Genomic DNA, 24,412 nt, shown 5'->3' on the forward strand with positions numbered 1-24,412 from the left:
TGGTACAGAGGGGTATCCTCAGCTCCTTCAAAGTGGCTCAATATGTGGTGCGGGAGGAGGAGATGGGGGTAAGTGTAACTCAGGCGGCGGGTGGTACAGAGGGGTATCCTCAGCTCCTTCAAAGTGGCTCAATATGTGGTGCGGGAGGAGGAGATGGGGGTAAGTGTAACTCAGGCAGCGGGTGGTTACAGAGGGGTATCCTCAGCTCCTTCAAAGTGGCTCAATATGTGGTGCGGGAGGAGGAGATGGGGGTAAGTGTAACTCAGGCGGCGGGTGGTACAGAGGGGTATCCTCAGCTCCTTTCAAAGTGGGCTCAATATGTGGTGCGGGAGGAGGAGATGGGGGTAAGTGTAACTCAGGCAGCGGGTGGTACAGAGGGGTATCCTCAGCTCCTTCAAAGTGGCTCAATATGTGGTGCGGGAGGAGGAGATGGGGGTAAGTGTAACTCAGGCGGCGGGTGGGTACAGAGGGGTATCCTCAGCTCCTTCAAAGTGGCTCAATATGTGTGCGGGAGGAGGAGATGGGGGTAAGTGTAACTCAGGCGGCGGGTGGTACAGAGGGGTATCCTCAGCTCCTTCAAAGTGGCTCAATATGTGGTGCGGGAGGAGGAGATGGGGGTAGTGTAACTCAGGCGGCGGGTGGTACAGAGGGGTATCCTCAGCTCCTTCAAAGTGGCTCAATATGTGGTGCGGGAGGAGGAGATGGGGGTAAGTGTAACTCAGGCGGCGGGTGGTACAGAGGGGTATCCTCAGCTCCTTCAAAGTGGCTCAATATGTGGGGCGGGAGGAGGAGATGGGGGTAAGTGTAACTCAGGCGGCGGGTGGTACAGAGGGGTATCCTCAGCTCCTTCAAAGTGGCTCAATATGTGGTGCGGGAGGAGGAGATGGGGGTAAGTGTAACTCAGGCAGCGGGTGGTACAGAGGGGTATCCTCAGCTCTTTCAAAGTGGCTCATTCCCTGTACATACCCGGATCAGTCCAGGACAGCTGGGTTTTGCCTCCCCACCAGCAGATGGAGACAGAAGAAGACTTTGCGGACTCTGTCCTATGCCCCTGAGGTGCCACCTCGTGCCTGCCAGGATTCTTCTGTCTCCAGCAGATGGAGACAGAAGAAGACTTTGCAGACTCTGCCCTATGCCCCTGAGGTGCCACCTCGTGCCTGCCAGGATTCTTCTGTCTCCAGCAGATGGAGACAGAAGAAGACTTTGCGGACTCTGCCCTATGCCCCTGAGGTGCACCTCGTGCCTGCCAGGATTCTTCTGTCTCCAGCAGATGGAGACAGAAGAAGACTTTGCGGACTCTGCCCTATGCCCCTGAGGTGCCACCTCGTGTCTGCCAGGATTCTTCTGTCTCCAGCAGATGGAGACAGAAGAAGACTTTGCGGACTCTGCCCTATGCCCCTGAGGTGCCACCTCGTGCCTGCCAGGATTCTTCTGTCTCCAGCAGATGGAGACAGAAGAAGACTTTGCGGACTCTGCCCTATGCCCCTGAGGTGCCACCTCGTGTCTGCCAGGATTCTTCTGTCTCCAGCAGATGGAGACAGAAGAAGACTTTGCGGACTCTGTCCTATGCCCCTGAGGTGCCACCTCGTGTCTGCCAGGATTCTTCTGTCTCCAGCAGATGGAGACAGAAGAAGACTTTGCGGACTCTGCCCTATGCCCCTGAGGTGCCACCTCGTGTCTGCCAGGATTCTTCTGTCTCCAGCAGATGGAGACAGAAGAAGACTTTGCGGACTCTGCCCTATGCCCCTGAGGTGCCACCTCGTGTCTGCCAGGATTCTTCTGTCTCCAGCAGATGGAGACAGAAGAAGACTTTGCGGACTCTGCCCTATGCCCCTGAGGTGCCACCTCGTGCCTGCCAGGATTCTTCTGTCTCCAGCAGATGGAGACAGAAGAAGACTTTGCGGACTCTGTCCTATGCCCCTGAGGTGCCACCTCGTGTCTGCCAGGATTCTTCTGTCTCCAGCAGATGGAGACAGAAGAAGACTTTGCGGACTCTGCCCTATGCCCCTGAGGTGCCACCTCGTGTCTGCCAGGATTCTTCTGTCTCCAGCAGATGGTGGAGGTGCAAAGCCCAGTGTCTCTCGCTGGTGCTGAGTTAGGGGTAGTTTGGATCTCCTTTTCATTGCTTAGTACTGCCTTTTGGTTTGTTAGGGGAACTTGGTTAGGGTTCCTTTAAATTAAAAAAAGAAAAAAGGTTTCAGCTAGGCAAGTAGTGCACAGGGTGTAGCCTCCCAGGGGGTTGTCAGGTCCTGGTGGGACCATCCCCCCGGTACTTGAGGCTGCAGAGCAGAGGGTTGGGGACCCTACATCTGCCATGGCCAAGGGTGATGCGGGGGTCTCGGCTCTCACCCTCAGCCTGTCTCCTTCCAGGTAACAAGTACATTTTAAAAAATTTGTAAAACATTTTGGAAACTTGCCTTGAGGTGTAAGGACGGTCTGGCCGGGTGTTCACTCCGTTTTCGCCTTTTTCGCCGCTTTTTTCACCGTTTTTCGGCCCATTGTTTTCACCGGGAAATCCCTCCGATCGCCGTGGTTCTTTTTTCAGGCAGCCAAAAATCGAGCCCTGGGATATGCCGCGTGGTGCAGCCTGCTCTGCCTGTGGCGGTGCACGGATTTCCCGCGCTGGAGTTTGTACAGCCTGTCTCTCTGGGGGAGGAGGGTCCCTCACAGGATTTACAGGTCAGGGCCCCTGGGGAAGCCTCCTGGCCGCGGCCCGATCGGGGGGAGAAGGACTCGGCTCCTTTCCAGCTGAGTGCTGGATCGGAGGCTTTATTAAAAACTTCCCAGGAACGGGAAAGAGCAGCGCTGGAGGTGCTGGGAGAGGGGTCCTCTCCCCCTCCGCTTTCCCCGAGGCCGGCTGCTCCTGGTGGGGGCACAGTTTCGGACCTCCATGGCAGGGATTTCTCGGACGAGGAGGATCCGGACTCCGAGGGTGGTTCTTCCTCGTTCTCCTCCCAACTTTTTAGCATGCTGCACAAGTTATTGAAGGATTGCAAGTCAGGGAAGAGGTTGCACTCCAAGTTGCCCCGAGAGTCTTCTTCACGGAAACGCTCCAGACAAGTCTGGGGGCGCAGATGTCCCCAAAGCAAAACGCCCTCTCCAGTACCGGTCCCAGCTGACGGAGTCTTCTCAGTCGGACTCGTCGGAGGACGATCCAGCGCCCCCGTTTACTCCAGGCGATGGCAGGAGGAGGATCCGGATCTTCACCCTCAGTCGTCCAAACCGGGGGGTGTCCCGGCGGTGAAGGGCGATGATCCCAAAGTGGTGCGCCTGCTTCGAAGGGATGAGTTGGGGCCACTGATACCAATCATCCTGGAGGAGCTCGCTATTGAAATCCCGCCTGAGGATTCCAGGGTTGGAGCTGTGGACCCCGTCATGGTGGGTCTCCGAGGTCCGGCTCGTTCTTTTCCCTTTCATTAGTCTGTCACGGACTTGTTCAAGGAATGGGACAATCCAGATCTTGGTTTGAAGGTCGTTGGGCGATGGACAAATTGTATCCGCTCCCGGAGGACGCATTGGAGCTCCTCAGGCTTCCCAAGATTGATACCGCGATCGCCGCAGTCATCAAAAGGACGAGGGAGTGCTTGGCGTTGACTGCTTGTGCTTTCCTCCCCCCTCCCTGCCGTAGCCGATGACGCGATTGTGTTGTCGGCCAGGGAGGGCTGAGCTTGGTAAAAGGAGTATGGAAGTTTTAATCCCCCTCCTTTTCCTTACCGGTGTTTGTTGCTCTGAATCTCTTACCCCCTTTCCCTCTCAGTGCTCTGGGAGTGGCTCGGGCCTCGGCAGGTTGAGCAGCCTTTGGCTGGGCCTCACTCCTCAGGCTCGGTTGTGTCAGAGATGTGATAGGCCATTGTGTTGTTTTTTTCCACGCACAGACATTCTCGCCGGGCGGCCGTGTCATGACATAGGCGCGCACCTGTGCATATGCTTGTGTGCATATTTGCGGCAGGGGTATTTGTGCACGTACAACTGTGGCCTACTTTTGGGCATGTATTTGCATATGGCAGTGTTGGTGGGTGATACAATCAAACACAAAACAAGCCTCAATAACTCAGTAGTCAGGGAAAAAATCAAACTCCAAAACATGCCACAATATTCCCCAGTAGTAATTTTTTTCTATTTGCAATCAGGATCACTATAAAGTTTGTTCCCTGTACGTACCTGGATCACTCCAGACCTTGGGTTGAGCCTCCTTTCCAGCAGGAGGAGACAGACTAAAACTGAAAAGGATATCCTATATGAGGACAGAGCCTACCCTGTAACCCTTCAGTATTTGTCTGTCTCCAGCAGGTGTAGCAGCTCACCCTTCGGTCTCCTGATCTAGGCTACTCAGCCTTCTTTTCTTCCTCTCTTCTTGGATCAAGCAAGTACTTATTCCTTAGGGATCTCGTTTGCTTTTCTTCCTGTAAAAAAAAGAAAAAAATACTAGACAGGGAGTTTAGCTTTTCTTTTGTGCAAGAGACGGTCCCGTCTCCTGGCTCTTGCCCGACTCAGGGGGGCTTCACCCCTTGTGCGGAGCATAGCCTGAGTCAGTAAGTGATTCCCGGTGTGGGGACCGATGCTGGTGGTCCAGTGCTCGTCTTCTCCCCCCCCCCCCCCCCCCCCCCCCCCCAGCCTGCCCAGGGAGCCTAGAGCTTTTTTGCTAGGCTCAATCTATGTTAAAAAAAAAAATATATATATATATATAAAATAAGAATATATTAAAGCAGCGATTTAAGATTGATTTTTAAATTGTACTTACTGGGGTTTTGAACCGGCAGGCCAGACAGGCAGGAGTCAGCAGGTTTTTCGTTTGTTTCACTCTTGCCGGCAGGCTGCCAATCAAATCTATTAAACTTTTTTCCTTCAGTGGCCTCTCTCATGCCGCAGCTGGCAGCCTGCCTTCCCTGTGAGCAGCCCTCGTTGCGATTTTCGCGCGAGGGGCTCTGCTCAGCCTGCCTGCCTGCCGGGTGGGGAAGGCCCCTCCTCGGCAGGACAGGCAAATTTAGCTCTGGGATCACATCCCCTCAGCATGGCCAGGCCGTTCCCGGGTTGGCAAAGCCCGGGAACGGTGGCCATCTTGGATTTTTCGGCGACTCCGTTTTTGGAGCTGCCTGGGGTGCTGAATTTTTCGGAGCTCCCCTCCCCCGATTTCAGCTTTGCGGCCCCCCTGGATGGGATCCCTGACCTCCCTTCACGCCCCCCCCTGGGAAATTCAGGGCCCGTTTTTTTTTTTTGGCGGATTCCTCCTCCTCCTCTTGCACAATTTTTGTTTAACTAGCTGGCAGGAGAAGGATCCCCCCCCCCCCCCCAAAAAAATTGTGTCCGTGCCACGCGTCGTTTACTGGTTGCTCGGCCGCGATAGCCCCAGGGTCGCTTCGCTGGGTGGGGGTGGTTTTGGGGGTGGCCCCCCCTCCCCCGGTGGCTTAAGTTCTTCAGGATCCTGATCCCCCACATCTTTCTGTGAGCACCCTCCCGTCCCTGGAGGATGACGTTCCCAGGGTCCTCCGCATATTTTTCAAAGGAGGGATTGGGGCTGGAGGGGCCCTCCGCGGATATTATTATGGCCTCCTTGAGGAAAAAAAAAAGGAAGAATAGATAAATATTTGGACCCGATCCTGGCGGGACTCAGGGCTCCGGCAAGTGATTCCACCCCCTCCCCCATGCAAGCTACTGCTGTTGTGGGCATGGGAGGCATCTATAGTGGGACTCCGGGTGGAGATTGCTCTCGTCAAGCTTTACACCCTCCCGGAGGTATGTTTTAGATATGTTGAAAGTTCCCGCTGGGTACTCCTCAGTCTCTGCATGGACAGGACAGCTCGAGGCATATATACCACGCATTTTTGAGTCCTAGCTCTGGGGGTCCATGTGGCTACCTGCGACAGTCTCATGCAGCGGGCAGGTCTCAGGTGGGTTCAAGAATTACTTGGCACCCAGGACCTCCCGTCTGCAGAGGCGGAGCAGGCTGAACGTCTGGAAGCCGTCATCACTCACGGGGCTGCTGCGCTCTGCGACCTCCTTCGCGACCAGGCAGAGGCAATGGCCTCAGTGGTGTCCACCATATGACTCTTTTGGTGGCCAAGTTGGGCAGCTGACCTGTCCTTCAAGGCGCGGCGCGTTGTCCTTCAAAGGTGCGTCGCCCTTTGGAGTGGACCTTACGAAGCTGCTTGGTTCCTCAGGGGAAGTCAAGGTTCCTACACTCCGGCAGACCGTCTGAAAATTCATGCTTCTTTACACCCTCCCGTCCACCTTCCGGGGACAGAATCTGTATACACCCCGCGTCCGAGGTAGCCCCTCCGGGGGTTATCCTTCTCGCTTTCAGTCCTCGCAGCTTTTTAGCGGGCGTCGCTGTCATCGCGCTCCGCCCCGGAGCCTGTCCCGCAAGTAAGTTTGGTGACCCTGTTCCTCGGTCCCTTGTCCGGGCGACCGCCTCCCCCCTTTTTTCTTCGAGTAATGGGTCAAGCTCGCGGTGGTCCGGTGGGTCTCCAACATTGTCCGAACACTCGCCAGACTACAGAGTGCGGGCGCAGTGGCTTCAGTCCCGGTAAGGGAGCGTGGCGCAGGCCGGTATTTTACTTACTTAGTGGTTCCTGTGAAGGACGGAGCCGATCTTAGCTCTCAAGGGGGTCCTCCGGGGCCTTCAGATCCCATCCTTCTGTATGGACACATTGCGAGCAGTCATCACGGCGGTTGGCCCCAGAGAGTTTCGTCGCCTGCGCTCATTTTGACAGTGGCGTGCTCCCATTTTCCGATTCACTGCGATTGCCTGCTGTATCTTCGCGCCCACAGCCTCACCAGGTCTTTCCACTTTCAGCCGTTGTCCTTCGGCCTCGTTCCTGCGTTGCTCGCCTTTCCCGAGGTCCTGGTGGTGCTACTTGTGCGGGCCCAGTCGATGGCTCTTGCAAATCGAGCGGTAGATCGGGTATTAATTCTCCTCACGTCGCTCGGGTGGATTTTGAGTTCTCCCGTGAGCATCCCTCATCCCTCCCAGGACTTGGGGTTCCTGGGAGCCCACTTCGACACTCGCATGGGCCGAGGCTACTTGTCGGTCTTCGGGCCCATGGTCTTCCGCCATCGACCTCTCCCCCTGGGCATTTGCTCATATGCGACCCTCACAGAAAGCTTTGCTATCCCGTTGGCAGCTGATGTCGGAACAGTTTCACATAGTCCTCCCGCTTTGGACTCTACCATCGCCGACTCGCAGTGATGGCTTCGCTCTCCCATCTTCTCAGGGGAATGCCCCTTCAATCTCCACAGTGGACGATAGTAACCCCGGATGCCAGTCTCTCGGGCTAGGGTGTGGTCTGCTGGTCTCGGTCCACTCAGGGGAGATGGTCGCCCATTCAGACTCGCTGGCACCTCAATCGCTTGGAGGCCAGGGCATTGTGTCTGGCTTTGCAGGAGTTCTTGCCCCTCATACATGACAAAGCGGTGAGGGTGCTGTCCAACAACTCCACCACTGTGTCATGCTTCAATCGTCAGGGGGGCACCCGCAGTTGCCTGGTAGCCCTGGAAGCCAGCTGTCTCTTCGCATGGGCGGAACGACATCTGGATTGCCTAGCGGCCTCCCACATTGCGGGCAAGGAGAATGTTCAAGCCGATTTTCTCAGTCGCCAATCGCTTGTTCTGGGAGAGTGGGAACTCTCGGAAACGGCCATGAAACCTGATCGTCAGAGGGTGGGGTCAGCCCCACTTGGACTTAATGGCAACCATGCGCAATGCCAAGGCCAATCGGTTCTTCAGCCGCTGGAGGGACCACGGTTCGGAGGGAGTGGATGCTCTGGCTCTTCCTTGTCCCACGAATATCCTTCTGTATGTGCTCCCTCTGTGGCCCCTAGTGGGAAGGTTCTTCAGAAGAATAGAACTCCATGGGGGACCTGTGATTCTGGTACCGCCCGAGTGGCCTCACCGGCCATGGATCGCAGATCTTGTCAACCTGACGGCGGATGGACCTCTACGGCTGGTCCATCTTCCTTGGCTGCTGCGGTAGCGGCCTGGCTCTTGAACAGTGGCATCTGAGACGCAAGGGCTACAAGGAAGAGACCATCTCTACTTTGCTTAGTGCTCAGTAGCAGTCTACTTCTCTAGCCTAAGTGCGCGTCTGGAAGGTTTTCGAGACTGTTTGTGAGGAGTCAGGTGTCTTAGTGTGCTCAGTTTTTGTTTTAGTCCTCTCTTTTCTGCAGAAGGGCCTCTCTTCCTATTTCCTTCATGTGCAAGTTTCCGCTCTTGACTCTCTTCTCGGACGAGTCGAGTATCATCCCTTAGCGGCTCACCCGGACGTGGTTCGGTTTTTGAGGGGAGTCAAACCCCTGCGGCCGCCTGCTCGCCATACTTGTCCTTCGGGCCCTCTGTTCTGCTCCATTCGCACCCTTCCGTTGGGCAACGGTAAAGGACCTTACTCTCAAGACAGTTTTTTTTTTTTTTTTTTCGATTGCATCCGCCTGGCGGGTCTCTGAGATTCAAGCATTGTCCTGTTTGGGAACCTTTCTTTTTACGATTTTCCGACTCCGGTGTCTCCCCCAAAACAGTGCCCTCTTTCTTCCGAAGGTGGTATCCGCCTTCCATGTCAACCAGTCGGTAGAGCTCCCAGAGTTTGTCTTCGGAGGAAATTGCGGGTACCGCCGGAGATGTCCTTCATAAACTGGATGTCAAATGCGTCCTACTCAGATATCTTCAGGTTACCAATGACTTTCGGGTCTCGGACCATCTTTTTGTCCTCTGGAGTGGTCCCAATCGGGGCAAGCCGGCTTCTCAGACCACTTTTGCACGATGGTTGAAGGAAAACATTTCCTCGGCTTATCTCTGCCAAGGTCAGCCGATTCCGGAGGGCTTAAAGGCTCACTTGCTACATTCTCAAGCTACTTCCTGGGCGGAGAGCCAATCGGTCTCGCTGCAAGAGATTTTCAGGGCCACCACTTGGATGTCCTGCATACTTTTGCTCGACACTACTGTCTGCATGTGCAAGTGCCGGTTTTTGGTTCCTTTGGACGACAAGTGCTTCGAGCGGGACTATCTCAGTCCCACCCAGTATAGGGAAGCTTTGGTACGTCCCAAGGTCTGGACTGATCCGGGTATGTACAGGGAAAGGAAAATTAGTTCTTACCTGTTAATTTTCGTTCCTGTAGTACCACGGATCAGTCCAGACGCCCTTCCCTGTCTGTCTTTCTCTTCTGTCTTTCTTTTCTGTCCTCTCGAAGCTTATTCTTACAGGTTTATAGATTTTGATACTTAATTCTTACAAGAATACTGAGCAATTACACCGGAAGCCTTGGTTTTTCCGGGTGCCAAGTATATGCAAGAGCCTATAGTCTTAACATGTTCTTACATTGTTCTACAGTTGCTCCATTGAGCTTTTCTAGTTACTTGCTTGATCCAATTCAGGTTTTTGTTGTTTTCTGCTTTGACAATGGTTATACTGAAGGGTTACAGGATAGGCTCTGTCCTCATATAGGACACCCTTTTCAGTTTTAGTCTGTCTCCACCTGCTGGAAAGGAGGCTCAACCCAAGGTCTGGACTGATCCGTGGTACTGCAGGAACGAAAATTAACAGGTAAGAACTAATTTTCCTTTGGACCTTCATGGATACAACTCGATAAAGTGAACAAGCTGTGTTGTCCCTTTGGTCCACTTTTAATTTTATTAATATGTTCAAAACTTCATTTTTTTGATTTTTGTACTTTCTTTAAAAATTAAGTCCCATCACCATGAAGGTCTCCTATCGGGTTTTTACCACAAAAACTTAATTTCAAGCAACCTCAAGAGAGCCAGACAAATTTCACAACTTATCTCGAGTGTCCATATTGATCACGACCCCGACATGGCCATGTTTCGATCACCACTCTGCTTCAGGGTTTCTCCAAAGACTTTCAAACGCTCTCCAACCTAGGTAACATCAGCTTCCCGAAAACATCCTTTTGCTAGTATCTCTTTGGTAGACCTTTAAACATGGCATCTCATCTCCTTTCTTTTAATACTCTCCCCCTTTCAGTTTGGATTCAGGAAATCACAAAACACAGAAGCTCTACTAACATCACTATCTGACACCATCCTCCTGAACCTAGAAAAAAAACAATCGTACCTCCTCGCTCTTCTCGACTTATCCGCCGCATTCGACACGGTAAATCATGACATCCTCCTCGAGCGGCTATCAGATATAGGAATCCAAGGAGAAGCTCATAGTTGGTTTCAATCATTCCTAGAAAATAGATCCTACAAAGTCAAGATAAATAACATAGAATCACCTCCTATCAAATCAAGCAGAGGAGTACCTCAAGGTTCATCGCTCTCCCCTACCCTTTTTAACATTTACCTGCTTCCACTCTGCCACCTACTCTCCAGTCTCAAGCTAAAGCACTATATTTTCGCTGATGACATTCAGATAATTCTTCCCATCACAGAATCACTCCAAAAAACCTGGGCTCATTGGAACAACTGCTTACTATCCATCAATTCCCTGCTATCCAGCCTCAACCTTATACTCAACAAAAATAAAACAGAAATCCTCATCATCTCTCCTGACGAAAACCACACACTCTTCAACATCCAAAGCTCAACACAATCCACAATACCACCCTTAAACCACTCACCTTCAGTCAGAGACTTAGGGGTGCGCATCGACGATCAATTCAACCTTAAATCTTTCATTCACAACACAACCAAAGAATGTTACTTCAAACTCCAAGTGCTAAAAAATCTGAAACCACTCCTTCACTTCAGCGACTTCCACTTAGTAGTCCAGTCCATAATTCTGTCCAAGTTAGACTACTGCAATTCTCTTCTGCTAGGTCTTCCGTTTTCGTCCATAAAACCCTTACAGATGGTACAAAACGCTGCAGCGAGGCTACTCACCAACACCAACAAAAGAGCCCACATCACTCCAATTCTGCTCTACCTCCACTGGCTTCCCATAAAAGCTAGAATCACCTTCAAGACATTATCAATGATCCACAAGGATATTATGGGAAGCGCTCACCTAAATCTTACCTCGCAACTCCGCCTTCACACATCAAAAAGACCTATCAGATATAATTATAAAGGTTCTTTATATGCTCCCCCGATTAAAACTTTGCTAGCAAAACGAGCACTCTCCACTGCTGGGCCCTCCCTATGGAACTCATTACCGCCAGATCTTCGTCTTGAAACCTGCCATCTTACCTTCAAGAAAAACCTCAAAACGTGGCTCTTCCGACAAGCCTATTCGGAATCGCAGAAACAATTCGACACAGGTCAAAGAGCAAAATAGCACAATATAAAGTCCACTACCGACTTTATACCCTTAGGACCTTCAGGACCTTATCTGGACAGTCCACCCACCTGCTATGAAAAACCATCTCTTGAAGCATCAGCTTTCTAGCTCATGCTCTTCCCATAGTTATTTTATTTTATATATCTTTTTTACGTTTAATATTTAATATTTATTGATCTACGTTCTTTTGTTCAATAATTTGTTGATTGTTTAATGTTACGCTGCACGTTCTCTGTTCAATACTTTGTCTATTGTTTAATGTAACGCCTTACCGGCGACAGTTTTGTTATATGGAAACCGACCTGATTTGATATGTATATCGAGAATGTCGGTATATAAAAACCCTAAATAAATAAATAAATAAACGTACAGCAGCGTCATGATGTCATCAAAATGCTGCAATTAAATTAGGGAGTACCAATTAATCATCTCATTAAGACCATTAGGGGGCTACGGCTTTCAATCGGAAAATCAAAAAATGTTACCATCTGTTTAAGACCGATTGATCCCCACCTCTCATCGAGACATCAATTGTTTCCAGAATAGTCCACCTAAAATCACAAAATTGATGACCACCTTCCACACAATGTGTCACCAATGGAGCTGTCAATTTCTGAGTCTTGATACAGCTTTTGTGTTCAAGCAACCGTATTCAAATTTTTCGTTTGGTACGTCCAACGAAAATCATATTGCACAGGCACTGTAAAACATATACGACGGCCCTCAAGGATTTTCAGGGTCGAAAGCTAGAGCTTCAACTCAAAAAGATCTTTGAGGTCTCAGCGCTTGGAGTCTGAGCAGTGATGTGTAGCAGTTTTTCTTTGAGAGCTGGCCTTCGCTGGGTGCAACAGCTACAGGCCAACGAATCGCTATCAGAAGAGGAAGCTCTTCAGGCTGGGCGTCTTGAAGTGGCGATCACTTATAGTGCGGATGCATTTTATGATCTATTACGGACATCTGCCAGGTCTCTGCGCGTAGGCTGCTGTGGTTAAACTGGTCTGCAGACGTTTCTTCCAAAGCCCACCTGGGTTCTCTGCCTTTTAAGGGCAAGTTATTTTTTGGAAAGGACCTGGAGTACTGGGAGAGAATAAGGTTCACCGACTGCCTGAAGATAGGCCCAAGCCAAGAGGTTCCTTTTCTTCTAGGTCTCGTTACTGTGGGAGTCGAAGATCTCAAATGTCCCTCTCAGCCACTTCCTCTTTTAGTCAAAATTCTAACAGACAGCAGTCATGGTCTCGGTCCTTTCGTGGGCGACGCTTCGGCAGGCCTGGTAAGCCTCCACAATGATGTGCTGCCGGTCCATTCCTCGGTTCCAGTCGTAGGGGGCAGGCTGTCTCTATTTTACGAGGAATGGACCAAAGTTACAGCGGACCAGTGGGTCCTCTCAGTGATAAGACGCTGTTACGCTTTAAATTTTGCAAGTCGCCTTCAGCACCGATTCCTAGTCTCCCCATGCGCTTACGCAGCAAAGCGTCGGGCGGTGTGAGAGACATTGCAGCGCCTTCTCGAGTTCGGTGCAATTACGCCAGTTCCTCCTGTGGAGCAACAGAGGGGCTGCTACTCCATTTACTTTGTGGTACTTGAAGATTACTAAATCTTTTAGGAAGTCTCCATGGAAGAGGAAACAGGGTGAACCAGCAACGTGTGGGAGACTACAGCCCGTTGGATAGAAGAAATAATCACGTTTGCTAATGTGGATGCTGATGTTCCATTGCCTAGACAGATTAGAGCACATTCCACTAGGGCTCAGGTAGTATTGTGGGCAGAGCTTCAGTTGTCTCCTGTTGTGATTTGCCGAACGGAAATGTGGTCCTCCTTACACACGTTCTTCAAGCATTACTGCTTGGACCTTTTGGGCCCAGGAGGATGCGACCTTTGCACTTGCTGTGTTGACGGGACCGAGGACAGCTTCCTACCCTTTTCGGGAGTACCTTTCATACATTTCACTGGTGTGAATTGGTTTGCCCGAGTGCAGAGGAAGGAGAAATTACTACTTACTTGATAATTTCCTTCCTCTAAGGAATGCATGCCAATCCACAACCCGTCCCGGACTGCTTTTAACTTGTCCTTAATATGCGGATGACGAAGAGCGTTGTTTCCATTTATTCGTTGATGGATTCGTAAGTGACATAACATTCACTAAACATAGGGCTGGTTATCTTGTTGGCTGAGCTCAGTGTTCCCAATTGGTTGGAAGCATAAGTCGTTGACTGTTCAAGTATAATCAGTTTGTCCACAGTTTGGCTTTTCTAGAGATACTGGCAGGCTGATGTCAAGGTGGGGCTATATGTCTGTGACATCTGCGAGTCAGCTTTACTCCATCTCTTTCTGCTGCTAGGAGGTATAACCCACTGGTGTAGATTGGCCTGTCTTCCTTAGAGGAAAGGAAATTATCAGTTAAGTAATTTCTCCTTTCTCTCTGTACTTTGTGGTATCTGTCAGGAGGAGGAGGAGGTGGAGCGGGAGATCATTAAGCAGGAGGAGAGTGTGGACCCTGATTACTGGGAGAAGCTCCTGAGGCATCACTATGAGCAGCAACAAGAGGACCTGGCCCGCAATTTGGGCAAGGGGAAAAGAATCCGCAAACAAGTGAACTACAATGATGGGTCCCAAGAGGATAGAGGTATGTGTGTCCTCTACTGTACTCCTGCTGCTCACTGCATGTTACGTTGTGCCTGCAGTCCCCTATACCCAAGCTCCGGAGCTTGCACCTGGGAAGCCCTAGCAGTCACTGGATGTTATAGGATGTGTGTCCTCTACTGTACTCCTGCTGCTCACTGCATGTTACGTTGTGCCTGCAGTCCCCTATACCCAGGCTCCAGAGCTTGCAACCTCAGAGCCGCTAGCAGTCATGGATGTTATAGGATGTGTGTCCTCTACTGTACTCCTGCTGCTCACTGCATGTTACGTTGTGCCTGCAGTCCCCTATACCCAGGCTCCAGAGCTTGCAACCTCAGAGCCGCTAGCAGTCATGGATGTTTAGGATGTGTGTCCTCTACTGTACTCCTGCTGCTCACTGCATGTTACGTTGTGCCTGCAGTCCCCTATACCCAGGCTCCAGAGCTTGCAACCTCAGAGCCGCTAGCAGTCATGGATGTTATAGGATGTGTGTCCTCTACTGTACTCCTGCTGCTCACTGCATGTTACGTTGTGCCTGCAGTCCCCTATACCCAGGCTCCAGAGCTTGCAACCTCAGAGCCGCTAGCAGTCATGGATGTTATAGGATGTGTGTCCTCTACTGTACTCCTGCTGCTCACTGCATGTTACGTTGTGCCTGCAGTCCCCTATACCCAGGCTCCAGAGCTTGCAACCTCAGAGCCGCTAGCAGTCATGGATGTTTAGGATGTATGGTCTATTATTGCTGCTAAATTCCTCCTCTTTCGTAGATTGGCAGGATGATCAGTCTGATAACCAGTCCGACTACTCCGTGGCATCCGAGGAGGGCGATGAAGATTTTGACGAGAGGTCAGAAGGTAAGTGTCAGATCCAGTGATATGACTGTAATGCAGCTCTGAGCAGAGCCCTCTGTTCTTTAGCTCTGGCGATGTAACTCCCATAATCTTCTTCCAGCAGCCCGACGACCTAATCGCAAGGGACTGAGAAATGACAAGGACAAGCCATTACCTCCTCTCCTGGCCAGAGTTGGTGGGAACATAGAGGTAAAGAAATTCCTGGGTGGCTCCAGTTGCTGATGGGGCCCCCCCCCCCCCCATCCAAAACAGTCCGATCTTACCTCCCATAATCTCTCTCCCTTGCCATGACAGGTTCTTGGCTTCAATGCCCGTCAGCGCAAAGCTTTTCTGAATGCTATCATGCGTTATGGCATGCCACCGCAGGATGCCTTCACCACACAGTGGCTCGTACGGGACCTGAGGGGCAAGTCTGAGAAGGAGTTCAAGTGAGTTTCTTGCATATACTATGACAGGCGTGACCCTTACTACTTATCTTTCTCTCAAATTTACTGCTTGTCTGGGCCAACATGGGGGTTAATATGTACAGGCAATATTTCAAGGTGCATCTGGAAGTTATGCCTAATGCAATTGGAATTACCTCTGTATCTGTCTGTAACAATTTTTGGTCTATGACTGCATCTCTTCTTTCTCTCCATACATAGTACATTTCCATTAGTGATGCCATTCAGGATTCTGTATGGAGTGACTTGGTATTGAAGTGTTTGCCTGGTGGCCTTGAGATCATGGCCTTAAACACAGGGAAAGGCATGAAAGAATACACAATGTGTTATAGACCATTAATTTATCAAATGATGCTAACAGTCCCTGCAAGTATCCGAGAACTATATGCTTGTGTGTGAGACAGCAAGAAGACAGGAGAAACAAAAGATACTTTCATGCCTTTCCCTATGCTTTAAGCCATGTTCCCTGTACGTACCTAGATCAGTCCAGACTCCTGGGTTTTGCCTCCCTTCCAGCAGATGGAGACAGAGAAAGTTTCACAGGCACTGCCTCTTAACCCGGTGCGCCCCCTGCAGTCCCTCAGTATTTCTCTGTCTCCAGCAAATGGAGGTGGTGCAAAACCTGAAGTTCTGAACCTAAGAAAAGAGAGAGAAAGAAAAGAAATATTAAAGTAAGAAGAGCGGAGATTTCTCTCCCAGGAGAGGTCCTAGTGGAGCCATCCCTCCTGGTTGCAGAGGTGGACGAGCAGGAGTTGGGGACCCTAGGTTTCTCTCAGGATTTTGCCTGAGGTGATAGCTGGTAGTCCAGTTCCCTCACCTCCAGGAGGATTGGGAGAAGTCTGTGGCACATTTCAGTTAAGACTGTGGTTTGTGTTTTTTTTATTTCTTTTAAAGTTTAAAAAAGAAAAAAAAAGGCTGCTAGAAGAATTTCAAGGGTAGTGGGCAAATTTCCTTTGTTGAATCCCCGTCGCTGGTGGTTGAGGGGTCAGCTTCAGCTTAATTTGTTAATGGCTTTCCCCGCTGTCTTCTCCCTCTGGGCCATGCCAAAGCCGTGCCAATGCGCCTTGTGTGGGGATAGCGCCACATGCCTTTATCGTTCCGGCTGCTGTTCCCGTCTCCTCTCTGGAGAAGGCACATCAGGAGGAACAGCTCTGGCAGTGCGATTCTGGGGAGCCGAAAGCTGTGTTGCGAGGGGCCAATGATCCGTTCCTGCTAAGTGCAGGAAAAGTAGCCATTTTGGATACATTTGCCACAAAGGAGAAAGCTGCAGCAAGGGTAGGGGATCTCCCGCCTGATCTTTCTCCAGCCACGTTCAAGGAGGCCAGGGGGAGCCCATGGGGTCAGTCAGGAGGACATTGATCTGGAAGAGGATTCTGACGGTACCTCCCCTTTTTTGTCTGTGCGCTTGCTGCAGAAAGTCTTTTTGGCCCACAAGGCTGCGGTGTGGCACTTTCCTAAGCGGAGGATGGCGGATCCTCCTCCCAGAAAGAAGAACAGATTTTCGGGGGCCACCAGGTTTTGGAGGGTCTTGGGTCCTCCTGGATCAGGGGCCACCGAGGAGGGTTCCTTGGAGGAGTCTGATTGGGGATGATTCTCCCGATGCTGATCTTTCTTGTGTGCCTCAAGATCCGGAAGTGGACACAGGTAAGGTCCCGATGATGGACAGCGACAACTCTAAGGTGGTTCACTTGTTTCAGAAGGAGGAGCTCGGCCCCCTTGTCCCACCGGTCCTGGTGGAATTAGGAATCTCTGTCCCACAGGAGCAGGCTGACCTGGAGGAAGTGGATCCCATCAGGGCTGCCTTGATTTAGATTTATATTCCGCTTTTTTTTTTTGTACTTTGGCATTGCATAAGTTTCTTCTTCTGCGTAACTGTGCAGTCAGAGTCCAATCTGATGGCCTACATCAACTGTCAGGGAGATACCAGTAGTCGGGCAGTTGCTCTGGAAGTGGATATGCTAATGTCCTGGGCAGAGAAGCATCTGGCCTCATTAGCGGCCTCACACACAGCGGGACCTGACAATGTGCAAGCAGATTTTCTCAGCTTGCAACATTTGGACCTGGGAGAATGGGAGTTCAAGGAGGAGGCAATAGCCCTAATTTCTCACTGATCTCATGGAAACTCAAAGAAATGCCAAGGCATCGTGCTACTTCAGTCGGAGAAGAGAGCACGAAGTAGAAGGGGTCGATGTCCTGGTTCTTCCTTGCCCGCATGACATTCAGATCTATGTGTTTCCACCATGACCCCTGGAAGGCAGGGTTGTAAGGAGAATAGAGGCCCACCCAGGAAAAGTGATTCTCGTGGCTCTGGAGTGGCCACGAAGGCCTTGGTTTGCAGATCTGTTCATTCTAGCAATGGACGACCCCTTGAAGTTGGGCCATCTGCCAAATCTCTTTCGTCAGGAACCTATATTTATTTATTTTATTTATTTTAATGGTTTTATATACCGACAACCGTTTGCACATCGCATCGGTTTACATATAACTTATAACCAAAATAAAATAGGCATGGCCTTTACAAAGAACAGATGGAACGGTCAACAAGATAATAACAAAAATCAAATAATTTAGCTGATAAATTCAACTGGGGGTAACTTAGGTTAGGAGAGGGGGATAAAATTACTGGAGGAGAGGTTATGTACAAGGTTCAAATACTAAGTTCGATGCGGTTACTGATTCTGATTTTTGGATGGAAGATTAGGGAAGAATGGGAAGCCTATATTTTCAGATCAAGCGGATTGCTTTTGAAAGGAGGCAATTAAGGAAGAAAGGATGTCCTGAGGATGTTATTTCTACTCTTTCAGGCTCGAAGGACTTGAACTTCCTTGGCGTATGTCAGGGTTTGGAGAGTTTTTGAGGCTTGGTGTATAGAGCCAGGAGGTTGATCTTCGGTGGTGCAGATTCTGGCCTTTTTGTAGAGGTCTCCCGAAGGGTTTGTCCTTTAGTTCCATGAGAATGCAGGTGTCAGCCCTGGGCTGCTTGCAAGGCAAGGTTCATGGAATGACCCTAGCTGCGTATCCAGATGTGGTTCATTTCCTCTGAGGGGCAAAACATCTGCGCCCCCCCCCCCCCCCCTGTTCGTCAGGTGTACCCTTCTTGGAGCCTTAATTTGGTCCTCAAGGGCATGTGCGAGGCGCCATTGAGCCTCTAAAGAGGGCTACCATAAAAGATCTGACTTGGAAGTTGGTTTTCTTGGTGACTATTTGTTCAGCCAGGAGGGTGTCTGAACTCCAAGACCTATCATGTAGAGAACCCTTTTGCAGATTTTGGATTCTTGGGTGTGTCTGAGGACAGATCCGTCTTTTCTGCCGAAAGTGAAGTCAGTGTTCCACTTGTCAATCAGTGGCGCTCTCGCCCTTTGCAAATTTGGAGGTTGGTACACCTCACGCAAAAGAATTAAGATGGTTGGATGTTCGAAGGGCTTTGTTACGGTATCTGGAGGCCACTAACAGTTTCCGATTATTGGATCACCTGATCACCTTTTTGTACTTTGGAATGGCAAAAAAAAGGGTCAGAAAGCGTTGAAGGCCGCCATGTTTGCATGGGTTATTGAAGGAAACTATTGAGTCCACTTACTAGTGATGTGTATCGTATTTAATTTTTTTTTTTTTTTGGTTCGGGTCCCTCATGGGTAATTTTTGTTTTTTCTGCGATTCGGGATTTTCTTTTCCCATGGTTCCCAAATTTCGTGTTAGTGCGCACATTTTGAAGTTAGCATGCACTAACACAAAATACGAATTTTTCCAAAGTTTCGGAAAAAAAATGTTTTTGAGCGCTCCCAAACCACATCTACCGCATATATCTGTAGTTGTCGTCCTATTCCAGATGGGTTAAGGCAGGGCTTCCCAAACCTGACCTGGGGACCTCACAGCCAGTCAAGTTTTCAGGAAATCCACAATGAATATGCATGAGAGACATTTGCCTATACTGAGTCTCCATGATATGCAAATGTATCTCATGTATATTCATTGTGGATATCCTGAAAAACCTGACTGACTGAGGGGTCCCCAGGACAGGTTTGGGAAGCCCTGGGATAAAGGCTCATTCTGCCCATTCCCAGGCAGCCAACTGGTGTCGCCACAGGAAATTTGCAGGGAAGACTTTACATATTTTTGCCAGGCACTACAGATTGGACATCCAGGCTCCAGATGTTGACAGCTTTGGTGACAGTGTTCTTCAAGCGGGACTTTCGCAGTTCCACCCCGGTTAGGGAAGCTTTGGTGGAACCCAGGAGTCTGGACTGATCTGGGTACATACAGGGAAAGGAAAATTGGTCCTTACCTGCTAATATTCATTCCTATAGTACCACAGATCAGTCCAGAGTCCTGCCCAGTGGGAGAGAAGAGATTTGGAGAGTTCACTCGATCTGTTTTTCTGGGATAATTCTGGAAGAATGGCACAGGTTTTCTCGTTAATCCTTTAGGTACAGTTTTCATATTGGATGATTGTTCTCAGTTGTAAATTTTCCTCTTTCCTCTGCTCGTTCCGGGGAATGTTATAGAGTAGAGCATTGGAAACCTTTTTTTTTTTTTTGTCTATTTATGCTTGGGTACTTGGTAATACTGAGGAGCTGCAGGTGGCACACCGGGTTAAGAGGCAGTGCCTGTGAAACTCTGACTCCATCTGCTGGAAGATGGCAAAACCCAGCAGTCTGGACTGATTTGTGGTGCCTGCTAATTTTTCTTCCTGTAGTAAGAACCAATTTTCCTATCGTAAGGCCACCAGGTAACCATTTCAATACCAAGTCACTCAATACAGAATCCCTTCTGTAAGATTCACAGGTTAGGTCAGCTGCTGAAAGAGCATAGCCTGAGATGTTATATGGTAATCCCTGCAGCAGTACCTGCGTTTGTGGGTGGCGTAACTGGCGGACAACAATATGGACATCTTATGATGGAGATTCACTGCAGGGAATTACTCTGTAAATAAGCTGTGTCCCTCTTTCCTCAGAGCCTATGTCTCCTTGTTTATGCGCCATCTCTGCGAACCAGGAGCTGATGGCGCTGAGACGTTTGCAGATGGAGTTCCTCGCGAGGGTCTGTCTCGCCAACATGTCCTCACCAGGATCGGTGTCATGTCCCTCATACGCAAGAAAGTGCAGGAGTTTGAGCATGTGAATGGGCGCTGGAGCATGCCAGAGCTAGCTGAAGAAGAGAGCAAGAAAGCTTCCCAGCCAGAGTCTCCATCGCCCAAAACACCAACTCCATCCACACCAGGAGACACACAACCTAACACACCAGCACCTGCTGCCAATGGTGAGTTACAGCACCCCAAACCACATCTGTGCCGAGTGACTTCCAGCTTCCCATACCGACGTCTGCTACCAGCAGTGAATTACATCCACGAGTCACAGTGTAAAATCCCATCCAGTGGCTGAGTGATAGAAAACAGAGGTTAGTTGTATACGGAAGACACCTGAAGGAAAGGGGGAGTATTTATCAGTACAGAGCCTCGGGAATCGGCCTTGAGGCCAGTTTTGTTCAGAGGGGTTAATAGGAAATGATTGTGCTTTGCAGAGCACTCTGAACAGAGCAAAGGTAGCACAGTTGATGGAATAGACAAAATGAGTGATGTAAGTGCTTAGCAGCTAAGATTCAGCATATAAAGGTGTAGAGCCTTGTATTCAGGATGCAGTCCCCTGGGGTGGGGGCAGACACTCTTGTGCATCTAATAAGGATAGTATCTGATCTCAGAGTAAAAAACCGTGACAGGGCAGCAGCCGGAGCCATCGGGATGCTGGGACTCATGGGGAGAGGTGTAGACACAGAATGTGAGAAAAGGTTTGGTAAATCAGGCCCTACGTTTGTTCCTGAGGCAGCAGAGGGTGAAATGACGACTTGCCCAGATTCACAGGGAGAATCAGCAGAATTTGAATCCTGGCAGCCTGCCTGCTCTAACCACTAGGCTGGTACTCCAGTGAGACCTCTGGAGCATTGTGCAATTCAGGAAATCATCCATACAAAGAAACAGGTTGCAGGCAATTGAGCAAAGGATTAGCAAAGTGCTGCAGCCTATGAAATGAAACGTTTCAGACCTGAATATTTGTCCCCTAGTGGAGGACAAAGTGTAGGCTATAAAAGATTTTCCTCATTCCAATAAAATAATGCAGCTTTAGGTAGCTTTTTAGTAGAGGAAGGTCTGGATCAAAAGGTGATGTGAGGCTGAAGTATACTCGGGGGTAGCATTTACAAAGTGTTCACAGATAGGATGGTGAATGCATGGAAGGGTCTCCAGGGAAGTGGAGAGCAAAGCAGTAAGGATTCAAGAAAGCCTCAAATAAAGAGAGAGGAGTATTACAGGTTTATTCCCCTCACTTTGTAAATGAGGGGAAGGCCAGAGGTCAAGTGGGGTCTATGATATTGCACCAGGTATTAAACTTGTGGAACTTATCTACCATCCTTTTCTATTTCTAACCAGGAGACGCCCAAGTCAACACATCAGTGTCTACCTCCCTTAGTAAGTTGGAGCCAGGAGTCGTCGAACCTAAAGCCCTTTCTCATCTGTATGACTTTCCTCTGCCCTTTTCCTTGATTTCCCCTTGTGTGTCCTGTATTGCAACCCTTTGCTTGAGATACAGTGGAGGGTTGTCAGGCGCACAGAGAGTAAACTGTCTGTTTAGGAGGGCTGCTCTAAGCGATGGGCAGACCCTTAAAGGCATGGCAGGACATCATTGGCACTCATGCAAGGTGACCTTTGAAAGAACACTAGTGCCTGGGTCTGATTTATCACATCACTTGCAAATAAACTGTCTGGTATCCTTTGTACCAAGTCAGATCAACTGCAATGCAAGTGCTTTGTTTTGATTGGTTTTTTTGGCAGGGGGGGGTGGGATGTTAGAGGAGAATTTCGCTGGGGAGTAGCAGCTCTGCCGCCGTTTCTGGGAGGGGGATATGTTCCTGAACATACCCAGATCAGTCCAGACCAGTGGGTTATTCATCCCTTCCAACAGATGGAGTCAGAGAACAAAACTTTGAGGCCCTGCTTCTTAACTGAAAGTGCCACCTGCAGGACCTCAGTATTTCTCTGACCAGCAGATGGTAGAGCGGCACCTGCAAGCTGTTACAGCTCACGGACGCTCCCTGAGGTGCTAGGCAAGTTCTTGGGCCATCCCTCAAGTGGAGCCGGGCCACCGGGGGGGGGTTGGATACCCCTGACTGAGTTCACCCGCAGCATATGGGACGGTCCGATAGCCAGGGGTCCTGGCTCCCTCGACCCTCCGAGGCACCCTCTCACCCGTCTTCCTCTGGACAGGGAAGTACCCGCTTAACAAAGTTTCTTTAAGTTCCTTATTTAAAAAAAACAAAACAGCATACAAGAAGCACTTTGGTGGGGAGGGCCTAGTCAGCAGGAGTTGTCTGCCAGGGCCGGGAGGTGCAGGATTAAGCGGTGGTCGCCTGGCTGTTAACCCGGGGCTCTGGGGGTTTGCGGTCCATTGCGACGCTAGTGCTGGGAGGGAACCGCAGTGCTTCGTTCCGTATGTAGTCCTGTGCCCTGGTGGGGCCGACTGGACTCTGCCTGTGTTCCTGGGAACTCCAGGTGGGGATTGCATCCGTTCCCGCCAGCGGCTCAGTGGGCCCGTGTCTGGTGCACGTAGCTGCGCGGGAGGCCTTGTGGGGGAGCGCCGCAGGGTGCGATTGGGAGACATGGCGCCAAAAACTAAAATAGCCGCCTGCTGTGTGTTTGGTGCAGTGGCAACAGGTCTGAACTTGCGTTCCCTCTGCGTTCCTGCACATCTCGAAAGGAAGGCCTTTCGAGATGTGCAGGAAATCGCAGTAGGAGGTCAGAAGGGTCTGTTGCCGCTGGGGAGGCAGTGCAGGAGACCGCAGGGCGGTCAGGCGATTCTACCCTGCTCTTTTCCCGGGTCAGGCAGGATGCCTCAGAAGGGGGAGGGTGAGACAGCTGACCCGTCCCCCGGGATCAGGGAAAGATGAATCGGGATTTTTCCCTGGATTTTATTCTCCTTCTCCATAAGGCTTACCTGGCTAGGAGCAGTGGAGGAAGAATGCAGGCAGGGGATTGCCCACGGACCCCCACAGCTAAAAAGTCTAAAGTTCCTTCTTGGGGGACTAGCGATATTCTTCAGCGCCTGGGTTTGTGCCGTGTGGCTGCAGAGGCTGGTCCCAGAGACTGTGAGGACTCCAATCAGTTCTAATTGGACCCCCTCGATGCAGGAGCTGACCCGTATGTGCCACCAACCCCTGACGCAGACAGGGTAAAAGATGACTCTGATCCCGACGAGTTCCCGGTCCTGGAGGGAGACTATCTGCAGATATTGCCTGTTTAAAAAGGATGGACTGTGCCCCCTCATCCCACAGGTACTGGAGGAATTAGGAGTGAAGGTCACTCAGGAACAGTCTGATAATGAGGATGTTAATCTAGTCCTGGGTGGGCTGAGGGGACCTACTAGCGCTTTTCCGTTGCCCAAGAAGATCCCGAAAGCTGGTGAACCGGGAGTGGGACTCCCTGGATGCTGGCCTGAAGGTGGGCAGAGCAATGGCCAAGCTTTATCCCTTAATTGATGACTCCCTGGAATTGCTGAGGATCCCTAAGGTGGGCATGGTAACCAAGAAGACGACAACCCCGGTGGCCGGGGCAGCAGCCCTGAAGGATGACCAGGATCGTAAGCTGGAGTTGCAACTCAAACGGATATTTGAGGTCTCAGCATTGAGTCTTCGGGCAGCTGTCTGTGCCAGTTTAATGCAAAGGGCCTGTCTCTGTTGGGTTCAGAAGGGCCCGATGCCAACATCCGCGGCAGACTGTGGTACATTGTAGGCCACGTGTCTGGAGGCAGGCATAGCCTACTTGGCAGGTGCTTTGTATGATTTGGTGCGAATATCGGCTCACTGCATTGTCTCCTCAGTAGCGGCTCATAGGCTGCTATGGTTATGTAACCGGTCGGCCGATTTATCGTCCAAGGTCCAGCTCTGTAATCTTCGCTTTAAGGGGAAGCTGTTATTTGGAGTGGACCTGGATCAGTTGATAAAGGACCTGGGGGAGTCCAAGGGGAATAGATTGCCGTAGGATAGGAAGCCCAGTAAGAAGGTGTTTCCTCCTTGGGCTTGTTTTCAGGATTCCCATCTGTTTCGTTCTGGCAAGTCCTCGTCTGTTTCCGTGTCGAAACAGGGCGGCGGGCACCAACAGTCCTTTCGTGGAGTACGCAGGTCGGGCAAAGACAGTGTCAGGCAGGGCACTGGAAGCGGAAAATCAGCCCAATGAGGCCAGTGGTTCCCTCTCCTCCGTAGAAGCTGTAGGAGGCAGATTGTCCAGCTTCTGCG

At 50.5% G+C, this 24,412-nt stretch overlaps 1 protein-coding gene and 1 non-coding gene across 8 annotated transcripts in view; both read left to right on the plus strand.

Annotated features, from left to right (window-relative positions):
* Positions 1-24,412, plus strand: part of CHD4 (chromodomain helicase DNA binding protein 4) — a 129,140-nt gene that overhangs the window by 75,855 nt on the left and 28,873 nt on the right. For 5 of the 7 annotated variants that reach the window (XM_029579470.1, XM_029579469.1, XM_029579473.1 and 2 more), the window contains exons 26-31: positions 13,667-13,847; positions 14,611-14,697; positions 14,795-14,883; positions 14,989-15,122; positions 20,088-20,392; positions 21,555-21,593. In XM_029579470.1, the coding sequence (XP_029435330.1) occupies positions 13,667-13,847; positions 14,611-14,697; positions 14,795-14,883; positions 14,989-15,122; positions 20,088-20,392; positions 21,555-21,593 (835 nt within the window). The remainder of the gene's footprint in view (positions 1-13,666; positions 13,848-14,610; positions 14,698-14,794; positions 14,884-14,988; positions 15,123-20,087; positions 20,393-21,554; positions 21,594-24,412) is intronic. The other 2 variants (XM_029579471.1, XM_029579476.1) reach the window with 1 other exon arrangement.
* LOC115078929 lies at positions 21,676-21,806 on the plus strand. The gene has a single exon (XR_003853171.1).

This window comes from Rhinatrema bivittatum, chromosome 16, assembly GCF_901001135.1.
Source record: "Rhinatrema bivittatum chromosome 16, aRhiBiv1.1, whole genome shotgun sequence".
Classification (NCBI taxonomy): domain Eukaryota; kingdom Metazoa; phylum Chordata; class Amphibia; order Gymnophiona; family Rhinatrematidae; genus Rhinatrema; species Rhinatrema bivittatum.